General features: G+C 42.7%; 1 protein-coding gene and 1 pseudogene across 1 annotated transcript in view; one reads left to right on the forward strand and one right to left on the reverse strand.

The window, feature by feature from the left end:
• Positions 1 to 24,416, forward strand: part of CLPB (caseinolytic mitochondrial matrix peptidase chaperone subunit B) — a 144,256-nt gene that overhangs the window by 31,925 nt on the left and 87,915 nt on the right. The window contains exon 4 of the mRNA XM_047071065.1: positions 19,946 to 20,049. Coding sequence (XP_046927021.1) covers positions 19,946 to 20,049 — 104 coding nt within the window. The remainder of the gene's footprint in view (positions 1 to 19,945; positions 20,050 to 24,416) is intronic.
• On the reverse strand, positions 8,164 to 8,561 carry LOC124505202 (60S ribosomal protein L35a-like; annotated as a pseudogene).

Here is a 24,416-nt window from a genome sequence, read left to right on the forward strand (position 1 = left end):
TTGGGGACATTTCTCTCTAAATCTAATGAGTTGTTGGCTTAACTGATTGTCCTGTCTTTATCCAGGGCCATTAGCAAATCAGCGTTGCTTGTTGAGCGAAGTGAGAGTGTTGGCTAGTATTTACTTGTTTTGGTTCCTAGGACTAATTATTGGTGTTTTAAACATCCATTTTGTGCCCTCCTCTTCCTTCCAGGGCCCAGGGACAGATTTTTATTGCAAATAGCAAACTTAGGTTAATTTATTCATATCATATACATATACGTATATATACACATATAGACATTATATATATACATTACATATATATATTACACATATATATACACATATATACACATTATATACATATATATACATACATAGGTACATATATATGTATATACATACATTATATACATTATATATATACACATTATATACATATATATACATTATATATACACAGTGTATACATATATACATACATATGTACATACATATATATGTATATATACATATATATACATATTATATACATATATATTACACACATATATACACATATATACACAATATATACATATATATATTACATATATATATGTAATGTACATATATACATATATATGTGTGTGTGTGTGTATATATATATATATATATATATATATATACATATATATATTTGGCACCTACTATTTGCCAGTCACTGTTCTTGACAAAGATTCCTGTCCTCACAGAGCATATTTTTCTTTTTTTTTTTTTTCCCACCGAGCATATTTCTATACTAGTGGTCCCTGCGTAGAGAGAGGCAGAAACAGACAATAAATAATAAATATAATACATAAGTAAACTACATACCTTATTAGAAGGTAAGAAGTGCTATAGAAAAGGAAAAATTGGGGTGCCTGGGTGGCTCAGTCAGTTGAGCGTCTGACTTCAGCTCAGGTCATGATCTCACGGTTTGTGGGTTCGAGCCCCGCATTGGGCTCTGTGCTGGTAGCTCGGAGCCTGGAGACTGCTTCGGATTCTGTGTCTGCCTCTCTCTCTGCCCCTCCCCCGCTTGTGCTCTGTGTCTCTCTCTGTCTCTCAAAAATGAATAAATGTGAAAAGAAAAGGAAAGGAAAAATAGGAGAACCTATGTGGCTCAGTTGGTTGAGGCTGACTCTTGTTTTCAGTTCAGGTCATGATCCCAGGGTATTGGGATCTAGCCCTGCATCAGGCTCCATGCTGAGTATGGAGCCTGCATGGGATTCTCTCTTTCTCCCTCTGCCCCTCTCCCCCACTTGCCCTCTCTCTAAAATTAAAACTTAAAAAAAAAAAAAAAGAGAGAGAGAGAAAGGAAAAATGGAACCTGATAAAAAGGAATGCCAGGAGTACCTTGGTCAGAGTGAGTAGGCCTCATTGGTAAAGTGCCGTGGGGGGTGGTCTTGAGAGATGATCATGTTTATGCCAGCACAGTCTGCCAGTAAGTTTCTCCTGATTAGAAGTGTGCTGATCCTCATTTCATCAATCACCAAGCCCTTCTGGAATCAGGCCTGAAATACCACCACGTTTCAGTTGGATTTGGATGAAAGGAGGGTAGAGGAATTGGAAGTTTTGATTCAAAGCTGAGAGCAGAGAACCTTCACCTCCTTTAGATGTTGGCAGCTTGCAAGCTCAAGGGAGAGAGATCCTAAGACCATCTGATCATTTCACCTCAACTGCCGTTAGTGAGTGCCTGCTTCATGCCTTACATCCTTCGGGATAGAGCACAATAGTGTCTATCCTTAAGGAGATTAACATCTTGTGAACTGTTATTTATGTATGTATTTGTCTTTTAACCTAATTTTGAATAGTAAAGATAGTACTATCTTATTTAATTTTGAATAGAAAATACAGTACTGTAGAACAAAATTTTTGAAGTATGTATGGGAACTTAATTTATAATTCTCACCTTTTATTTCCAAAAGGGTTTACAGTGACTCAAATTAAAATACAAATATAAATGTACATGGGAGAGTTAAAACTGGATCAGAAATCATATTGGTAAAAGGAAAGATAATTGTATCAGGATTGAACGAGAGATTTTCTTTTCTGAAAATAGGTTTATTGTTTTTGTAAAAATAATATGGAGAAGAAAGTAGCAGTCAACTAAATTCCCTCTGTCTAGAGATTGATCTGTGTGTGTGTGTGTGTGTGTGTGTGTGTGTGTGTGTAATTTTATATAAATGGGACGATGCTGTACTCACTGCAAATCAGGTAATTAGTGGAATTAAGTATTAATTTAGATTGAAGTTTCCTGACGAACAAGGCAAAAAAGGGATATAGAGAGTTTGGTTCATCAGGAAGGAGGAACTTTGTTCTGGCACCCCTTTATACTATCATTTTATGTATCCAGCAAACATTTTTTAAAACTATACTGTGTCTGGTGCTGATGTGCTAGGCTGTGAGGGGATTCAGATAATAAGCATCACAGCCTTTGCCTTAAGAAGCTTACTCGGACTGCTGACATCAAGGATGCAAGTAATGTGATGGCCTTTGTTTTCAGTAGCCATTCTGCCAAAGATTTACCAACATTCTACTAGGATGATCCTTTTGCCAGCCCTAGTAACAGCTTGGGTGTACTAGCGACTTGAGGAGCAGTCGCTGGGGCTGACCCCTTTTCCACAATGAGACCTTCATAAGCCTCATGCCACAGGCACTTGTTTAGCCTGAGTCTGGGTGCCTCATTCTGTGTTGCACTTTGACCCAACCCAACTAAAGGCTAAGCTACAGGGTCCCAGGATGATCACTGTGACTTAGCATAGCCTTCACCAGCTCGTGCAAATATACCCAGCCTTCAGCTAAATTCAATTAGTTTTTCTTTAAGAAGGGAAAGAAATCCAATTTTACCAAACATGGACAGACGGTGGAAGGCACTTTGATGTTACAACCTCTCAGTGATGCTTTACTTAGTCACAAGTTCATAAGCAAGAAGGCTTAATTACTTGGGAAAACACAGGATTAAAACTGGATACAATGGCTGAGTATCCGCTCTTGGGCGACTTGATTCGAACCCATGTACCCAGTTCGTGTGTGGTGCGAACTTTGATGTGTGCTATGACAAGCTGAAAGTCATGACCCCCTCAGGGAAGCTCCTTCACATGGCGTTTGCAGGATGTGTAGGCGGAGAGGCAGGGCCTGCCTGTTCTGTTTGCTCAACTTTGATGTCCAAGCAGCCACAGGCCCCACTGTTTGCTCTTTCACTGAAGGATGGATTGGGAGCCTCCTACCTTTCCCAGTGGACAATGGCCAGCAGTGGAGTGTGACGACTGTTGACCATTCCAGGAGCCTGGTGGACCAGAACAGGGCTTTAGGAGGTGCAGAGCCTGGGGGGCCAAAAGCTGTTTATAGAACAGTCATTTCTCCAGATGTAGCTTTCCTTAAAGCCTAGTGTTGGTTAGGTGCTTATTGTGGAGGTAAAAATAGTCTCCTGAGTTTTAGCAGTTACCAACTACTGCTTGGCCCTCTGTCCAGTGTCACTAAAGTATTTGTAAAATGAAGGTATAAGTCTGTCCTGTTTACTTCATCAGTGTTTACGTGCAAGGGATAGCGGTGTGATGGAAATACGGTATGATTTAGATCCTTATAGTTTTTAATGACTTAAAACACATGTCTGATAAAAGGAATAGTGTCCAGAAGATACAAAGAAGTGTTACAAATCAACAGTAAAAAGACAACCCAATTTTTAAAAAATGGGCAAAAGATTTGAGCAGACATTAGCCAAAGAAGAGATGGATGGCAAATAAGCACATGAAAAGATACTCAGCATTCGTCATTTAGGGAAATGTGAGTTAAAATCACAAGGAGAAACCGCTGTATACCTGCTAGAATGGCTAAAGTTTAGAAAACCTGACGGTACCAAGTGCTGACAAGGATGCAGAACAACTGCCATCATTGCTGATAGGAATGCATTATGCTATAAACCACTTTGGCAGTCTCTCATAAAGGCAAAACATATATTACCATCTAGCCCAGCAAAACCAACTCTTATACCAACTTTGTCCATGAGATATAGAAACATGAATCTTGGGGGCGTCTGGGTGGCTCAGTCAGGTAAGCATCCGACTTTGGCTCAGTTCATGATCTTGCAGTTAGTGAATTTGAGCCCCGCATTGAGCTCTGCGCTGTCAGTGTGGAGCCTGCTTCAGATCCTCTGTCTCCCTCTCTTTGCCCCTCCTCTGTAAATATGTTTTAAATATGTTTAAATAAACATTTAAAAAGGTTAAAAACAAAAACAAAAATCTCCAAAAAGACATTGATAGTAGTTTATTCATAATTGCCCCAAACTGGAAATCATCCAAATGTCTATCAACTGGTGAATGGACAAATTATGGTACATCCATACAGCGGACCACTATTCTGCAGTTAAAAAAAAAATTACACGTGCAACAACAGGGACAAATATTAAAAGCCTTATGCTAAGCTAAAGCCAGACACAAAAAACTAGCTATGATATAATTCCATTTATAGGATGATCTGGAAAAGGCAATACTGTAGGGACAGAAATCAGGTTAGTGGCTGCTAGGGTTTAGGAGTAGGAGGAAGGGCTCAAAGGAACTTTTGGGTGATGGAAATATTCTAAATCTGGATTGAACAATCAAAACTCATCAAATTGTACATCTTAAAAGGGTGAATTTTACTGTGAGTAAATGATACTTCAGTAAATTGACTTAAAAAAAACTTTTTAAAAAAGTCATCATCCCGGGACACCTGAGTGGTTCAGTTGACTGAGCGTCCGACTTTGGCTTAGGTCATGGTCTCACAGTTCGTGGGTTCAAGCTGTTCATCGGGCTTTGCGCTGACAGCTCGGAGCCTGGAGCCTGCTTCGGATTCTGTGTCTCCCTCTCTCTCTGCCCCTCGCCCACTCATACTCTGTCTCTTTCTGTCTCTCTCTCTCTCTCTCTCTCTCTCAAAGGTGAATAAACATTTAAAAAAAATTTGTAAAAGCCATCATCCCTGTCTAATTTTCATTATTAATTGTGACTGGTGGCACACTGAGAATTTGTCATGTCAAAATGAATTCGTATAGTTCCTGGTCACCTGGAATGTTTAGATTTCCTATTGTTGATGGTATTTCACATGTATACTCTAATTGTTACTAGAGAATAAAGGTTTGTGACTTCACATGATTTGTGACGTCATAAAGTGTAATTCCTGATGAACAACGACAAATTCATTTACAAGCGATACACAGGGAGCTTATGTAAATTCACAAAGTATCCTATGATTCTTCATAGTAAGAAAAAAGTTCAGGATACAGGACTGGGAGCTTGTCTTCCATCCCACATGATTCTCAGACTCCTTGTCCCTGGACTGCCAGGCAGTGAGACCACCTAGATAGTGTGGCTGTTGTGCCTCAGGAACCAAGAGTGGGATGGTGGGGGGGAGATTCAGATAAGTCCACTTGGGCTTGATGGTTACTCTGAAAGCCCCTGCCTCAGAGAAGGTGAGGTTATGAAGCAGAGCTCCGGCAAAACTGTTTGAAATTCCCCACAAGAGTCTCCCTCCCTCCTCTGCTTTTTCTCCCGGAGTGCATTTCATAAGCATCGGAAGGACTGCTTCCCGGCACTGCCTTCCCTGCTTGGCCGGGGTCCCTGAGGAGCTGATCTAATGAGTGGATAACACGCATTTGCCAAGGCCTTCCTGGATGTGGTACCTGGGCTTTGTTAATTTTAAAATGCCGCCATCCTTGGCTGAAGACCATTTAATTTCCTCTCATAGCAGTCACTTATTTTTAGCATTTGCTTATTTTCCCTCCACCTTACTGAGATGGTGGGTGGGCATTAAAACCTGTCTTTAAGAAACCAGTAGCTCAATTGAGATTCCTGGCTGTGCAGGCCTTTCTTTATGGGGTCAGCCACTGCACAGGTGTTCTTAGAGTGATGCTGCTCCTGGAGCTGGACCAGGGGCAGCTTCCCTGAGTGGCTCTCCTTCCTTGTTGGCTGGCCAGAGGCAGTGCTGGTAGAGCACCCTTGCACCTGTGCTTCAGTGCAGGTCCTTCGGGGGCCCAACCATGTAGAGGTCTATCCTGCCTCAGAGTTCTGCAGCCTCTTCCCAGGGTCCCCATCCTGTTCTTGGCCTGGCTGCTTATTGCCTGTGCTGTGCTGGCCGATCTTCTGACTGTAGTGGTGATCACGGTTATGGTTGTGATTGAGTGCCTTCTGTATGCCAAGCCTATGTCAGGCACTTCTCAGGTTGTCTCTAATCCTCACTGCAATCCTAATAGGGAAGGATTATTATCCCTATTTTGCAGATGGGGAAAGGGAAGCTCAGGGATACCCAGGGTTGTCTAATAAGTGAAAGAGGGAACCAGGATTTGAAGCCAGGTGTCTTTGAAGCACAGATTCTCATTTTTTCCACTGGAGTATGCTGCCTGTGGAGGGAGATGGTGGGGAGCAAGGCTATGGGTTGGCCTAAGGGGTGCTGGGACTAGAGTGAAGTCAGCTCAATTAGGGTTTCTTGATGATGTGCTGGATGATTATGAGAAGTCTAAAAGCAGACAAAACATTCTCCGTTTCTCAAAAAGCTGACAATTGGGGGGTGCCTGACTGACTTAATCAGTAGAGCATGCAACTCTTGATCTTGGGGTTGTAAGTTCAAGGCCCTTGTTGGGTAGAGAGATTACTTAAAAATAAAAAAATCTTAAAAATCTGGCAGTAAAGGGATAAACAAGTCCCACTTTAACTGTAGAATGAGGCAGAATGTGGTCAGTGCCTCAGAGAAGATCACCTATAGTGCTAGGTGTAGATCACGCCATGTAGAGGCAACATCATTAAGGGAAGCCTTTCATATGAGGTGGGCCTTGAAAGTTGGACAGGATTTTTGATTGATAGAGGTGGGGGCTAGAAAGACAGCATTTCTGAGAGAAGGACTGTGGGGAGCATAGGTTCACAAAGGTGAGAAAGTAGGACTCTGCCAGATCTTGTTGGAGGATCTAGCAGAGGCTAGAGACCAGAGAATGTGAAGGAAAGGCCTTATCCAACACAGGCCATGATCCTCTCAGTCTTTGGTAGCCTAGCATTGGTACAGCTGTAGCTCTAGAGCTGGATTATCTGGGTTCAACCACATTCTTTCTCTTACTAGTTATGTACCTCGGCATGTTCTTTCACTTATCTGTGATTGTTTCTTCACATCTACTATAAAATGGGGATAATAAGTAGATCTACCAGAAAACGCTGTTTCGAGGTTTAAATATGTAAATATATGTAGTGTTAGAACAATGCCTACCATATTGTAAGCACTTGATAAGGGTTTGTTACTTTGGTTAGTGGTAGTAGTGGTGCCTTAATTATTATTCTTGTTGTTGATTATTGGTCACTCCAGGAGGAAATTAGTGAATGGTCTACAGGTAAGCCTGTCTTTGAATGTAGGGTATTACTTGTCTCTCACCAATACCTTTAGGTGACTCAGAAGTAGTAGGGCTTTGGAGATTCTTTTTCCACTCCTTTTCATCCTAGAAGCTGGGCCTAGAACATGAGACCCCAGAGCAGGACACTTTGATATGGGACTGGCTCTTGTCCCAGGTGGCCACCTGCCCGATGCTGGACAGTGCTCAGTATTTCCCAGCAAGAAAGGGTGGGTGAGAATGCTGGCCAGGTGCCCGGAATGCCAGCATCATGTCCCCAGAAAAGTGTGCCGAGTTTGATGTTTCTCCCACTGCTGCTGCTGTGGCCGATTATGTCTGAGTAACAGAGTCATTTCTAATCCCATTTGGAATCATTGCTCAAGATAATCCTGTTTCGTAGTAATGATATTCCAATTCCAGCATGCACCGATTCTAGTTTGGCAGATGCATGCCTTGACCTCAGGCAACCCAAGACAGTGGTCCCTGGAAAGCAGTGCCAGCTCATTTGCCTAACATAACAATCTCAGGATAACCCCCCTTCTCCAACACTATATCTTGTTCGGGAGTTCTGTGTTCAGTGATCTCCTGGAGAGTTTCAGTTGGGACCAACAAGGAGAGCATCCAGTGCTCATCCTGGTCATGGGGAAGGATACATTGGGAAGGATGTTCAACTTCTAAGGACTGTGATATGGTTCACTCCCACATCTTTTCTTTAAAGACATCAGATCCACTCTCTGCCATGGGCTCTTTCTTTCTTTCTGTCTTTCTGTCTTTCTGTCTGTCTTCCTATCTGTCTACCTATCTGTCTACCTGTCTGTCTACCTGTCTGTCTACCTATCTATCTAAGAGAACAAACTATACCTTTATTTACTTTTCATTAAGTTTAAATCCTTGAGGGGTACAACATCACACGGATTCTGTGGCCAGAGGCTTTAGCAGGAAGATTGCTTCAGAATTTGGCATGAACCATGCCAGTGGTTCCACAAGCACAAGTTACTTTTCTCCAGATTGCTCTGGTTTTGTTCGGTTTGCCACCAGGAGTCACTGTGTTGTTCTTTGCTTTGTACATATACGCATATCTCTTGCCTAGATAGAATTCAGTTTTATCTAGAGCATAAACATCTTCAGTTTTAAGAAGAGCTGTGTGCTCCCTCTGGTTCCAAAGACCTCACTTATAGCCAACAAAAATGGCCTTGGACCACAGCCTAACAGACATATTTGTTGTTTTAAGAGTCCTGTTCCCAGCAGGCCTCCACAGGGTCCAAGGGTCCAAGATGGTGGAAAGAGGTGAGCTGCTTATTTAAATAAGGCTGCAGGCTAGTGGGTCAGGAGTATACAAGCAGTATAGTAGGTGTGTGTGGGTTTCAGCAAGGTATTTGTCTCTCATGACATTTCGCATGAATAAAGTATGATGTGGAGAATAGTTCAGACAGACTAATAAATGGTGAATGACCTATTTCATATGTTGTGTATATATGATTGGAGACTGGAGAGCAGACTCAAGTGGTGAGCCACAGGGCCTCGTCCTTTTCAGTAGTTACATCAGTGATTCTATTGAGACCATGGATAAATGCCAACCCAATTGGCAGATTAAATGAAGCTTAGAGAGAGAGCTAATATGTTAGGTGAAAGAATTGTGGACATGAAAAAAGAACTCAGTGGGTTAGAACAATGGTTAAATCTGTGGTGATAAACATTAATAGGGATGAGTGTTTAAGTCTACAATTAAAAAACCAAAAACCAACCATAAAATGCAGGGTGAGGAAGTCCCAACTTAGCAATACTAGCAAATAAAGCCCAGGAGCTGACTAAAAACTCAGTGTATCAGCAGTGCAGTGTTAAGGCCCCAGAAGTGAATTGATTCAACAAATATTTACTGGTCTGTACTGGGTCTTATGTGTGAGAAACAGATGGTCAAGCACAGTCCCTGCTTTGGGGAGTACACAGTCCAGTTATGTATGACAGTGGTGAGGAACAAGAGCTCTGGAAGGAGACTGCCTGAGTTTAAAACCTAGCTGTATCTCTTAACTAGCTCTGTTTTCGCATCGGCAAAATGCGAATAATAATAGCACCTACCTCAGCAATGGTGATTGTGAAGATTTAATCTCCACATAAGATGCACAGAAGACTATTTAGTGCATAGATACCTGCTTGTGTTATTAATATTTTTTGTTTTCTTGTTGTTATTTTCATCCAGAGTTGAAGAAGAATACCAGCCCCAGCGTGCTCTTATAGATCATTTGCCCAAAGAGAGCCTAATCAGGCCCATACTGTGGTGAAATCCCTACCATCAGAGCTTGACCACATTAGCCCATAGGTTTGACAACCATATATTATAGAGCACAGATTGAAAGACATGAAAGATAGGGAATTACATTTGAAACTAGGCTAAGGATGTGAAATCGAGATTGTGTTGGAAACCCTGTGATGGTGGCCTTGATTCCTTGCCCCTCTCCTTAATGTGCCATGTCTTCCTTGAGCCTTGCCCCAAGTGATCTCACCACTGATTTTGACCCTGTCCATCTGAATGAGACTCCCTTTTAACCCAGCTGGCTGCTATGACCTGCTTTACTATACCATCTGAAAATGTCACTGTCCCTGGTACACAGTAGGGGCTCAGTAATTATGGGATAGTAAGACACACTAATGGATGGATAGTTGGATGAGTGAGAACCAGTGTAGTTTAGTGAAATATGTACTAGGTTTGGCCTTACACAGACCTAGATTTGAATCTTGGTTCCTATGCTTAATGTGTATACTTTGGCAATTCACATTATTTTGCTGAGCCTCAGTTTATTCACTTATAAAATGGGACTAGTACCTCATTGCAAGTGGTTATATGGAGCTGAAATAGTGAATGTAAAGTGCTTATCACACTATGGCTGCTGTTACTATGATTATTAACTTTTACCTTTTGACAGAAGTAAACAAAAGATTATTATCCTCTTTTGAGAAAATTGGGGCACATTTTCTATACAGGTACTTTGCCTCCTACCTGATCCTTAGTTTGTTTCCTAAGGAACCTGCTTTATTATTACTATTTTTTTAACTTTTCATTTTTTTTAATTAATTTATTTTTTTTAATATATGAAATTTATTGTCAAATTGGTTTCCATACAACACCCAGTGCTCATCCCAAAAGATGCCCTCTTCAATACCCATCACCTAGCCTCCCCTCCCTCCCACCCCCCATGAACCCTCAGTTTGTTCTCAGTTTTTAAGAGTCTCTTATGCTTTGGCCTAAGGAACCTGCTTTAAAAAGAAAACTGCTTTCCTCACCCTCTCCACTCCCATTTCATGCCCCCATGCCAAAGGACCTTTAGATTTAACACATGCCGGTGCCTTTGGTCAGGCCACCCTGCTTTCCTGACCAGCTCATAGACCAGCCAGTAGGCTGAATGAGCCACAGCTCATTTGACTTTCCAGCAAACCTCCTGAACTCTGACCTCTTTGCTTCCTCCCTTCATCGAGGTGTGCACTGGGTTGAGAATAGGTCAACTCTTTGTCTTCTCCTTGGGACCCGTGACAGTTATCACAGTGACCCTATGCTTTGGATGTAGGGGGGCGGGTAGAGGGGAGGAGGAGTTGGAGGAGCTTCTCCTGAAGCTCAACATTGTGTGGGGACGACCTGGAGCTGGGATCACTGCCCTTCTTGCTTCACCAACTCCAGCTGCTCACCAGCTGTCTTTGACACGTGCCTGCCCAGCATAGGCCTCGGCCCACATCACAGGTTTCCTTGCTTTTTCCTAAACAATGTGGCAACCCCAAGCCCCTCCGGCCACTGAGAGCAGAAAGCCTTAACATCGATCGATGTAACTATCTTCCATGCATTGTGACACCCCACTGTCCTGAAAGCAGGAGCTCATCAAGGTCGGTGTGAGCCAACCTTCCTACATGAGCTCCCACCTCTAATCTAATTATAATCTGATCAGCAAATTAAAATGTGCCTCTTGGGGGCTGTGGTTCCAAAGGGAGTTTCATGAGTCCCAGGAGCTTCCAGTTAGGGACCACTCTCCTATTCATTTCCTCACCTTTGTCTGGGAACTGCCTGGTGGAAGGCAGGAAAGGCCTCATGCTCAGGAGAGGAAGATGAAGGTTTTCCACGGCTAAACCACCTGTGGCCTAGTTTGGAACCTCAGATAGGAGATGGCTAGGCAGGGCTGAGACAGTTGCCATCTACCATTCTCCATTTCCCATCAAATAAAATAATGATTGGAGTGCCTGGGTGGCTCAGTAGGTTAAGCATCCAACTTCGGCTCAGGTCATGATCTCCTAGTTTGTGAGTTCCAGCCTTGTATCAGGCTCTCTGCTGTCAGCACAGAGCCTGCTTCAGATCCTCTGTCCCCCTTTCTCTCTGCCCCTCCTCAGCTTGTTTTCTCTCTCTCTCAAAATAAATAAACTTATGGAGAAAATAATAATTTTATTTATTCATCATTTATTCATGCACTTATTCAGAAAGCATCTACTGACCACTTTGATCCAGGCACTGGGCAAGGAGCTGGGAAGGAAGGTGGAGACATGGTCTCCATGCCTCATGGTCTAGCAGGAAAGGTAAATACGAGTAAATAGGCAATCATGGTACAATATGATCAGGGTCACCTACCTGTGGGTGTGGCTGTTGCATTCTGTAGACAAATAAGAAGGGCATGGATCCAGGCTGGAGGTCAGACAAGACTCGGTGAATTGGTGACCTTATCACTGAAGAGCCCTGAAAGTGATGAGCACTAACCAGTTGAAGGAGAGAGGGGGGCACTCCCAGCAGAAGTCGTGGCACATTTGACAGTCTTTGGTGTACTTCAGAGAATTCATTGTTTTCTCTGGGTCCTTAACCCATTAGTCCCCAAGATCTACCAGATCATCATAGGAATTAGAAGGTCTGCAGTTGAGAGACTTCCTAAAGGAATAAACTTTTGGAACAAGTGGTTAAGTTCAGTTAATGATTAATAGAAGGGGATAGGGAATCAACCCTTCTAAAAGATCATGTTGGTGTTGTTGAATGTATATCTAGTCTGTTGCTTCTAACTGCTATATCAGATAGTGTGTCTCTACTACATTGAACTTAACTCATTCCCCAGTGATGGATACTTGATTGCCTGCAACTCCCCACTGTCACAAAATGCTGGGATGAACATCTTCCATGTTGCCTTTTATGGATCTGTGTAAGAATTGCTCTGGGATATATATATTCAAGAGAAGTGCTGGGTCATAGAGTAAGGTACTTTAATTTGACAAAGTGTTACAAGCTTGGCTTCTAGAGTGGCTGCACCAGTCTATCCTGACAGTACGTGAACAGTCCCAGAACCCCATGTCCTCTCCAACACTTGGCATTTTTTAGCTTTCTAACTTTTGCCAATATGTTGGATTTAAAGTGATATTTCATTGTTTTAATTTGCATATCTCTAATAACATAAGTTTGAGAATCTTTTCATATACTTAATGATCATCTTTTTTGTTTGTTTCTTCCTCTGGGAATTCACTGTTCATACCCTTGCCCCATCTTTCTGTTGGACTTTCTGATCCTATCTTTGCTGCTAAAACCTGACTTGAGGCACAGCGTTCCCACAGATTGTTAGCTCTTGGGAGTCAGTATAGGAGCGTGAGGGGCAACATGGCAGAGGGATAAGGACATGGACTTTGTAGCCACACTGCCCTGGTTTGAATTCCACCTCCACTCCTTACAGCTGAATGATACCTTGGACACGTTACTTAACCATGCAGTGCCTCAGTTTTCTTAATGCATAACATGCCTCATTGTGTTGCTGTAAAGATTGAATGTGTTATTATATATAAAGTGTTTAAAACAGTGTGTGTCATGGGGGAAGTATACACAAATGTTAGCTCTTACGATTAGACTACTACCTTCCTCCTACTTAGCCATTCTGTACCCTTAAGAAAATAGATATTTGTACTAGCAGGCAGTAGAAACAAGGCAGAGAAAAAAATAGCTCTCAGCCTAGGATCAGAGTTTACCCTCACTTCCTTCACCTTCAGTATTCACAAGACCCTGCCTTTTTGGTGAGTACTGGGCGGAGATAAGAACAGAACAGATCCTGATGGGCACACAGGAAGGAAGTACTGCTGCTAGAGCCAGGTCATTAAAGGACAAACTCCTGTCCTCTTGGGCTGTACACATCCTCTGAATCTTGAAATTAGGGAAAGAGAGTCTGGAAATTATCTCTAGCCTTTGAGACTAATCCTCACATTGGTAGGCATATCTTTCCACAGACCACCAGAGACCAAATCCTGAGCTGGCTTGGAGAATTGCTGATATTCTTAAGTCTTTGCCTATGGAGAACTTGAAGAGTAGTTGACATAGAATCCTTTGAGTAGAAATGTTTCCTGTTGTAGAAAAACGTTAAGTGCATGGAATGACTTACTCTGCCCCCTTTAATCCAGATGTTAAGACCACGAAGGCCTAGCCCATACACCAAAGTCTGTTTGGTACCAGCTATCCAAATTTAAGGCAGTAATATCTAAACCCAGACGTACAAAATGGCACCTAGTATGCTGGGACGAGAACAGAGGGGAGGCTGCAGTTGTCCTTTGATGGATCACCTCAAATAGCAGTGTCTGCTTCCCTTTGTGCCATCAGATTCTCATTTTACTCCTGACCTTGTACTCCCCTTGTCAGCCAGATGGGCCAACTCACCTTCTCCCCATGTAAGTCACCTTCTCCCCGATACAGTTCTGAACCTGGGGATTTGTTTCTGCTTCGGCAAAAAGCGTCAAAGAGACAGAAATCACTTCATTTCCAAAGTCTTACTGCTGCTCCTGGTTTCTGCTTCTTTTGCCTTGCCTTGACCTCTGGTACCTGGATATTCCTTAGTTTCTGGCTGCTTACTTGGTTTGTGGCCTACTGTTCTCCTTTAGCTCCTAGCCCTTAACATCTGACCTGGCTTTTGACTCTCTACCGCATATCAGTGCTGCCTAGTCTCTGGCCCTTGGTTCTATTTTGACTCTGAACGTTTTGATACTTGCTGGGCATGGCCAACTGCTAAGTCTGTTCTTACCAGCTTTGCCGTAGCTTTCTCTAACCTGGCTAGCCTGTTTTTGTCCTGCTGTAGCCCACAGGTCTGGACACTTCTTTTGGTCATCAGAGCTAGCTTTGATTACCAAAGCTAAGCATAGTCATGTAGCCCTCTGGCCTGATCTGGGCTGGCTTCTCCAAGAGGGGTTTGATCCCCGTGAAGCTCTGGATTAGATGCTTTTTTTTAATTTTTTTTTTTTCAACGTTTATTTATTTTTGGGACAGAGAGAGACAGAGCATGAACAGGCGAGGGGCAGAGAGAGAGGGAGACACAGAATCGGAAACAGGCTTCAGGCTCTGAGCCATCAGCCCAGAGCCCGACGCGGGGCTCGAACTCACAGACCGCAAGATCGTGACCTGGCTGAAGTCGGACGCTTAACCGACTGCGCCACCCAGGCGCCCCTGGATTAGATGCTTTCTAAGTACGTAAATGGCCCTTGGACAAAAAGCCTCCTAGCCATCTGGCAAGGTGTTTGGTGCCATTCTTGGCCACTAAGCAGCCACAGTTCCTTTAGTCCTAGCAATACCCCATAGTGGGGCTGCTGCCTTTTGAGTTTTATTAAAAGTGAGGGAAATTTTCTCTGAGGTTTCAGAATGAGTCACTAGCTTGGTGGCTTACCCTCTTTGGCCTCCAAGTTTGTGAAGTGAATTGCCCATTCCCTTTGATTGGGTTAGCTGCCCGAGGGCCGAGCCTAGTCACTGTCTTCTCTCCATCCTACCAGACCACTGTCTGCCCTCCAGGGCCAAGGGCGGCATACTTGGTTGCTTGGACACGTCTTGCAGCCTACAAATTGGACAGACGGAATCAATACTCATGAACCTGGAGAGGCCCAGGTTAGCACAGTTAGTGACACCAGCTGCCTGGAGGGACAGCCTGCCATGGGAGGGGTTGTGATTGAATGGTGATTGGATACAGCATCTGAGGATTAACCAAATTATGTCCCTTTGAGTTTAGATCGACAAACCTTTCTCACTTGGATTTTATAACAAGCTGACTTGTGCAGAATATAGAAGAGCTGCCTTCTTAACACAGGGCTGTGCCGGCATGAGTCCTGGGGGAAGGGTGGTCAGGTATACGTGCCCACTGTGGCCCAGATTCATGTTGTTATCACTCAGATTATATGGAGAAAGGGAAGAGAGCTCGTATTTGTGGAGCTTCTTCTATGTGCCATGTGCCACAAAGTTTCACATACTTTCTCATAACCTGAAAAGGAGGCGTCATTATCTCCATTATTCTGGTAAGGAAATGGAGTCTCAGAGGTGAAGTAACTTATCCAGGGTCACAGGCAGTAAATGACAGAGCTTTAATTTAAACCCAGGTCTCTCTGTGCTTTTTATAAAATATCATTCTGTCTTCCTAATTTAAGTGTCTTAATTCACATTTCTCTTGACTTCCGCACAGCCCAACCACAGAGTCAGGTACATAGTAATAATAATAACCAATGTTTATTGAGCACTTATTGTATGTCAGATGGTGTTCTAAGCACTTTACATGTGTTAACACAGCCATATAAGCCAGATGCTCTTATTATCCTTGATAATTATGAGATTGCAAAATGATGATGTTCTAATTTCATCATACCTTCTACATTTATTAGTTGTCATTCTACAGTAAGGAAGAGCTTTCCTTTCTCTCCATTAACTTGTTTTCAGTATGGAATTATGGAATCTTATTTTACTCAATGGGTTGTAATCTGTTACTGTCATTATTCATGTTGATGCTCAGATTGTCCCAGATTTTATTTTATTTTTATTTTATTTTTTATTTTTATTTTATTTATTTTTAAATGTTTATTTTTGAGAGAGAGAGAGAGAGAGAGAGAGAGAGCAGGGGAGGGGCAGAGAGAGAGGGAGACACAGAATCTGAGGCAAGCTCCAGGCTCTGAGCTGTTAGCACAGAGCCTGACACGGGCCTCGACCTCACGAACCGCATGATCATGACCTGAGCCGAAGTTGAATGCTTAACTGACTGAGTCACCCAGGCAACCCAGATTGTCCCAGATTTTAAAGCCATATTCTTTTTTTTTTTTTTAAGTTTATTTATTTTGAGAGCGCAAGTGAGCAGGGGAGGGGCAGAGAGAAAAAGGGAGAGAGAGAATCCCAAGCAGATGCCCTGCTGTTGGTACAGAGCCCAACACAGGGCTTGATCCCATGAACTGTGAGCTCATGACCTGAGCTGAAATCAAGACTCGGATGCTTAACCAACTGAGCCATCCAGGCACCTCTTAAAGCCAGTGTTCTTAACCTCTATATCATACTACCTTTCTAGCAGATATTTTTTCTCACTGCCGTCAATTGATTTGCCTATGTATAACAGCCTTTTTGTACCCTTTGGCTTTTAATCTTCTGGGAAACAGTCTCATCCCACTTATGTGTAAACTAAGAACAAATATGTCTCCAAGTGAGAACCTGACAGACTCTGCTATGAATTCAGTATCTGAGTTTTAGATGTGGATTTTAGCTGCTTACAGACACTTCTCATTTCTCTTTGGAATTATAATCCATATCCTACAAGGATTACCTGTGAAAGGTACTTCTTAAGATCCTTGTAGGTAAGGTGAATAAACACCTGAGATTCAACCTGACCATGCTAGATGAGTTGTAGAAGCACCTCAGCTACGTGTCTGGTTCTTTGATCTGTCTGTGAGGAGTGTGTGTCTGTGGACATGGGAATTACTAAAATTCGTTCATTTATGCAGCAAGTAATTGAGCCAGGTTGTTTGCCTGTTGAAGGTAATGAAATTCAAGCCAGTTAGTACAGGGAAAACCCTCAACACTGATGGTTACAGATACTGAAAATCTAACAAAGAGAAAAACTAAAACTACTGTTTGACTCTTTAATAGTTATAATAATTAGAGTAAGTTTTTGAATTGCTTATCACTTATGCCTTCAAAAGCATTAACAGTTCTGAAGGCCAGTAAGCAAAAGATTAACATACTAAGAGAAAAATGGTCAAAGGACATTATGAAAATAAAATCAACTGTTGTGATTCATTAAAAAAGAAACACAACCAGCTACTAAACATTTTTTTTTTTATTGTTTATTTTTGCGAGAGAGAGACAGAGGGCGAACAGGGGAAGGGCAGAGAGAGAGAGGAAGACACAGATCTGAAGCAGGCTCCAGGCTCTGAGCTGTCAGCACAGAGCCTGACATGGGGCTTAATCCCATGAACCACAAGATCGTGACCTGAGCTGAAGTCAGACACTCAACCAACTGAACCACCCAGGTGCCCCCTAAACATATTCTTTTAAGTCCAACCTCATTAGTAATCAAAGAAATTCAGTTGAAACGGCAGTGTGATTCCATTTCTCTTTACCAGATTGACACGTGATGAAGAAAAATAAACACCCTATTTTGAAAAAAAAATTTTTTTAATGTTTATTTATTTTTGAGACAGAGAGAGACAGAGCATGAACGGGGGAGGGGCAGAATTGGAAGCAGGCTCCAGGCTCTGAGCCATCAGCCCAGAGCCTGACACAGGGCTCGAACTCACGGACCGCGAGATCGTGACCTGAGCTGAAGTCGGACGCTTAACTGACTGAGCCACCCAGGCGCCCCGATAAACACCCTATTTTGGAGAAAGGAAGGCCCAACAGTTACTCTCTTTTTCCTTTGCTAGTAAAAAAAAAAAATTGGTACAGTCTTTCTGAAATTCAGTTTGGTGATATTTATCAAAACCCTTAAAAAGGTTTAAGCTTTTGACCTAGGACTTCATCTCCAATGAATTTAGCCAAAGGAAATAATCAGACATGTGTTACTGAAATATTAAAAATAATCTAAAGTTTTACAATAGGAGATTGGCTAAATAAAATATATAATAGTCTTATAGTAGAACACTGCAGCCGTTAAAAAACGATGTGGTAGACAGGGGATCCTGGGTGGCTCAGTTGGTTAGGCATCTGACTTCAGCTCAGGTCACGATCTCACGGTTTGTGGGTTCGAGCCCCGCGTCGGGGTCAGAACACTGTGCAGACACACTCGGTGTCTGGAGCCTGCTTCTGATTCTGTGTCTTCCTCTCTCTCTGCCCTCCCCTGCTCTTGCTCTGTCTCTCTCAAAAATAAAATAAAACATTAAAAAAAAACCCAATGTGATAGACAAATACTTAAAACATGGAAATATGTGTGTTTGTGTGTGTTCAGAGAAAATTTATGTATGATCTTATTTTTGTAAATAAAAATGTACATACATTGAAAAAAATGGATGTTTTATATTCTTTTTTAAAACATATTTTTTAAAGGTTATTTATTTATTTAGAGAGAGCCCGTGCATGTGAACAGGGGAGAGGGGCAGAGAGAAAGAAAGAAAGAAAGAAAGAGAGAGAGAGAGAGAGAGAGAGAGAGAGAATCCAAGTAGGTTCCATGCTGTCAGCACAGAGCCTGACGTGGGGCTCAGTCCCATGAACCATGAGATCATGACCTGAGCCAAAAGCACAAGTTGGTTGCTTAACTGACTGAGCCAGGCGCCCCTGTTACATATTCTAAAATATTTCCTTCTTTTTAATTATCTATATCTTCTGAATGTTTTATAGTGAACACATTTTTTTTTTTTTTTTGTTACGGAAAAAATAAAGCATTGGCAGGAATATTCTGTAATAGGAGTGAAGTAAACATATATACGAACACTTCCTGGGTCACGGATACTATGCTTGGTGCTTTATAAATTTACCTAATTTAACCTCACTGAGTCTGTAGAGGCCCCTGCCTCTGGTCCTCCTCCCTCCAGTCCATTCACACACAGCTACTGGAGTGGCTTTTCTAATAGCAGTGGTTTGGAAGGATATACCAAACTGTGAATAGCGGCTACTCTTGGGAATTTTAAGGAGGTGGATGTTTTAATTTAGTATTTCAATATGGTATGTATTTTTCTAAGTCTTTGTATTTTGAGGTGGGGAGGAAAGGCGTATGTTGTCAGGGAGGGTCCCCTTTAAGCCCTTCAGTGGCCTGCTTCCTCTCCCATGCTTCTCTCCCTTACACTCTCTGCTCCAGCCCTACTTTCTTCAGGGGAAGCCCCGTGCTCATTTGCCTCCAGGATCTGTAAACGCATTGAGTCCTCCCACTTCACCATCCCAGGTCCGACTCTGTAGCCTTCAAGTCTTAAATACCTTAAATACCACATCCTCTGGGAGGCCTTTCTTGATCCCTTCCCTTGGTTTCCTACTGCACATGGTACTTCTTCCATCATAGCCTTGATCACACATTGCTACAATTTTATGCTAAATTGTCGTCCTCCCCAGAAGACTGTAACCTCCATGAGGGCACAGACCCTAGCACAGTGACTACAACACAGGAAGCATTTGACAACTAATTGTTGAATAAATACTTTGTATTTTGTAGTTGTGGAAACCTATAGGGCCTTAGAAAGGTGTTAAATAACTTGGCCAGAGCCTCTCAGCTAGTAAGTTTCAGAGCTTTCCTACCCTAGACTTTCACACTGGCAGAGTTCATGTTGTTTCCCCTGTACCACTCACTTGAACAGATGCAGATCCAATCCCCAAACAGGTATCAGAATCTGAGACTCTACTTCCTAGGCGTTTCCAGCTTTTGACACTTCTGTCTTTCTGATTTCTTCCAGTGTGGTGCAGGTCCTCCTTGCTGCTGGTGCTGACCCAAACCTCGGGGATGATTTCAGCAGTGTTTACAAGACTGCCAAGGAGCAGGGAATCCATTCTTTGGAAGGTAAGCATAGACTCCCCTGCTGTTCTGAGCACTCTTCTCCCTTTGGCTACCAGGCAGTCTTGCTCTGTGCCAGCTCTACCAGAAACTCAGAGTGAGAGTCTATAAGTTCTTTATCCTCTGGGAACTCATGGATAACCCAAAAGGCTTGGAATAGATGCCTTTCACAGTCCCTTGTGGCTCTATAATTTAATTTATGTCCCTTCAGAAGTCTCAGGGAATAAGATAGAGGCCTGACTTCATGACCGCAGCAGGGAGTGGGGGTACTTTTTACCTGGTGTTCCGAAAGCGCCTCAGCCTGTGGAGCCTCAGAGGAGTGGACAATGGAGCAGGTTTCCATAAAATAATTAAGGCAACTGCATGGAATGTGGCTTTGTTCCTCTTCTACTTCCTGCAGACTTACCCTGTTCCGTCCCTGCCCTAGAACTAGAAAGTAGCCTCACTGATTTCCTCCGCCTCAGAAGTCCCTCTGAATACTACTCCAAATACTGCTCCCCCGCCTTCTATATGCAAAATGCAATCCTGTCTCTGGGACTGGCCCCTCAATTTACCATTATGACCCAGAACAAATGTGGACCTTCTCTGTGCCTTGACGTTTATGTTTGTAAAATGCAGTGGTCATAAGCACCTCCCAAAGGTGTCATGTGGGTTGTTTGGATTTTAGAAGAAAGAGGCAATGTGCACCCGTACTAGGGTTTGTCACATGTCTGTCGGAGGGTAGTCAGTGAAGTCAGTCTTGGTTGCCTCTGGTGAGTGGTTCTTTGAAAGTGAGGTCTAGGAGAGGATGGGTTGCTTTGGCTACAGGCAGAAATGAATATTTTACTTTTGGGCTTTTGCTTGTTCGGGCGGTCTCCCTCCCTCCCTGTCTGTTATCCTGTGTTGCTTACAGAGGCTGAGATACCCCTGTTTATAGCAACAGGGCAGCCGAGCAGTGCTGCTTCAGGGTCGGCAGTGATGCCGGGAAGACAGCCAGCCACACTGACTGCCTGAGGGTCGGAACGTTGACTGGAGGGACGTCCAGTCAGGGGAGTGGTGCGCTCAGCCCTCAGAGCTGTCAGTGAGGCTGCCAGACTGACATAGCTCTGGTAGCCCAGAGCAGAGGGGTTGTTGCTGCCCCAGCAAGGTTTCTCAAGTCAGCAGCATGAGAGCAATGTTAAGAGCATCAGAGCATTGCTGCCCTGGTGAAGTGTCGAGTTGCCCTCCCCCTACCTCTCTACCTCTCTACCTCTCTAAACCTACTCCTTGTGTCAAGCTCCACCGCTATGGCTAGACCCTCTACAAAGCCTTTACTGTCCTTGGCAATAATTGCAACCTGCCCTCAGCTGTTCTTTTGAATGTTCTCTAAATCTTGACCTTTTATATGGTTATTTGAACTCTCATCTGCCCATATGTCTGTTCTCTCCTCCTCAGCTGACAGTTCCATGTGCAGGCCATGACCTATGCCTCTTTGGATTCCCCACTGAGCTGGAGGAATTATGTTCACTTCATGTTTCAGAGGAGAATTTCATAAGTACCAAACTTGCCCTATATTTGCAGCTTGCTATGTGGAGACTTGCTTTGTGGGCTATCCTCTCTTTACTCAAACACAGTATTACTGTCCTCAGCTCTGTCTTCTGTCCAGATGCTCTCACCAAAAAGCAAGGAGGAACATTTGCTGAGAGAGCAGAGCCAGGTGGAAGGGAAGGGATTGTTTGAATAAGTACCCTCTCACCTGCTCTCAGGATTCCAGCAGGGTTCAGTCATTATTTAAAAAAAAAATTTTTTTTTAATGCTTATTTATTTTTGAGAGAGACAGAGTGCAAACAGAGGAGAGGCAGAGAGAGAGAAGATACAGAATCAGAAGCAGACTCCAGGCTCTGAGCTGTCAGCACAGAGCCCGATGCAGGGCTCAAAACTCCCAAGCCGTGAGATCATGGACCTGAGCTGAAGCCGACGCTCAACGAACTGAGCCACCCAGCTGCCCTTCAATCATTATTTTTGATTTCACAGAATCTCAGAGCTGTGAAGCCGTGTAGTCTAACCTTTACTTTCACGCCAGTCCCCAACCCCTGCATTCTTTTATGTCTTTGTTATCTCCAGATTGATGCTCATATCCAACATTCTACTCTAGATCCATAGTCAGTATACTTTTCCTAGAAAGAGCTGTATAGTGGCTTTTAAGCTTTGTGGGCCTCAGTTTTGATTACTCAGCTTGGCCACTATAGTGCAGAAGCAGTTACAGACAATACACAAATAAATGTGCATGGATATGAACCAGTAAAACTTTATTTACAAAATAGGCAGTAGGCTGGATTTGGCCCATAGACTGTAGTTTGCTAACCCTGTTGTAGATATTTTCTTTCTTCCTTCCTTCCTTTTTCTTAACTTCTCCTCTTCTCTTCTTTTTTCTTCCTTCCTTCCTTCCTTCCTTCCTTTCTTCCTTCCTTCCTACCTTCCTTCCTTTCCACTGCCTGCCTGCCTCCTGTGAATTTTTAACTCTCACACTAGCCATACTGCATTCTGTATAGGTAGGTAGATAGACAAGAAAAATATTGGAAAAGGCTATTATATTCCTTATGAAATAAAGATTAAAATGTTAAGTATCTCATTTTGTATGATCTGCAGATTTGGTGTGTAGGCTTTCTATGGATTCATATGACATTCCTATTTAACAGGCGCTGTTCTAGGCATTGGTGAATTAGACAGACAAGATCCCTGCTATCATGTACTTTATGTGCTAGTCTTTGGTTTAAATGTTCATAAGGATTCCATTCAGTACAGAGCCTTGGACCTCATAATCAGGACAATTTGGAAGCATTATTCAACATTCACAACTGAATCCACCAAACTTCATTTATCTCTAGCCTCCATTTGTCCACAGAATTTTAAGAGATTTTCTTAGATTTCTTGCGAAAATAAAAATGTGTTTAGCATTTGCCATATTTTTTTTTCTTTTTTTTTTTTTTTTGCCCAGTAACCCTTTCCCCAAAAGATACTAAATTATTCTGGCATGGCCTTGTGTTATCCATAGAGAACCCATATTGATACCCAGTAATTACCTAAGTGTTAAAGAACCATTAAAAAAAAAAATACTAGAATTTTGTCAGAATCATTGATGAACTCAATCTTGTAGCTTGCAGGATATGCCTGTCTTTGCACTTGTTTTGTTGTTGTTGTTAAATTCCAGACTGCATCATTGCCTGCCACAGTTTTCTGGCAGCTTATCTGATTTTCCCTGACCTATCAGTTTGAATGTGGTCTCCCCTCCAACTTCATGTATGCTAAGTCCTAAAAAGTGACAGTCCTTTAGAATCATCCCAAGACTCTCTTCTCTCCTTACCAAGACTTTAGCTCCTTCTTAACCAGATTTTCTTTCTTTTTTTCATTTAAAGAGATCTCATTCTTTCATCTATTCAACCACTATTTATTGCCTACTGTATCCAATTCTGGGTTATTCTCATTGATGAAATAGACAGAAACAGAAGAATCTTGTGGTTCTCTTTCCTTTGGATTGGACATACTTTTTCACAGGAGGTTACCTGACTTATGGGATGTGTGAGGAAGCTAGAATAGAATACGAGATGTGAGCCCCTTGCCCAGAGTGTGTCCAAGCAAATCCAGAGGAAAGTCAAAGGCTCAGTTGGACAGTCCTTCACCTTTGGAGCAGAGGCCATGCTAAGTCCATCAAATTTACTAAATTTCTAGTAGAATTTCTGTGGGTCTTATACTGTGCTCAGTACAGAAAGGTGAGTTGTAGTTTGTGACCTTGGAAGGATCTCCCCAAATCCCAGTAATAGATCATTTTTCTGCCTTATCGGTATCGTGAACATCAAGAGATAAAGTATATGACGTGTGAATTGTAAAGTGCTCTACAGTTGTAATTGCCTATTAGTTTTATTTCTTTATAATTCAGTAGCATTTACTGAGTGTCAGGCACTCTGCCAGATGCTGGGAATGTAGAAATGAATATACATGGTCTAGCCAGTCAACAGTGCTCCCAGTCAAGTGAGAAGACAGACCTATGAACAAGACACCACAGTACAGGGTGATAAATGCAAAGGTAGACGTACAAAGAATATAGATAGCCCTGATAAAGGCAATGATGAGTTCTACTTGAGGGCAGGCTGCTATCTAGGAAGTCACTTTGAATTGGGTCTTAAGTATGAGTGGGAGATTGACGGGCAGACTAAGAGGGATGGATCTTCCAGGCAGAAGGAACAACACATGCAGAGACATGGGGTGGGTCGGTGATAGCAGGTGGACTCATCTGCCACACTGCTGAGAAAATAGCAAGAAGTAAGACTAGAGAGGGAAGCAGGGTTCCACATGAGAAGAACATTGTAGGACAGTTCTAGGGTGCTCACACTGTTTTCTGGAGGCCATTAAAGGAT

Source organism: Lynx rufus, unplaced genomic scaffold (assembly GCF_022079265.1).
Source record: "Lynx rufus isolate CCGP_SWC_20201006 ecotype Redwood Valley unplaced genomic scaffold, mLynRuf1.p SCAF_9, whole genome shotgun sequence".
Classification (NCBI taxonomy): domain Eukaryota; kingdom Metazoa; phylum Chordata; class Mammalia; order Carnivora; family Felidae; genus Lynx; species Lynx rufus.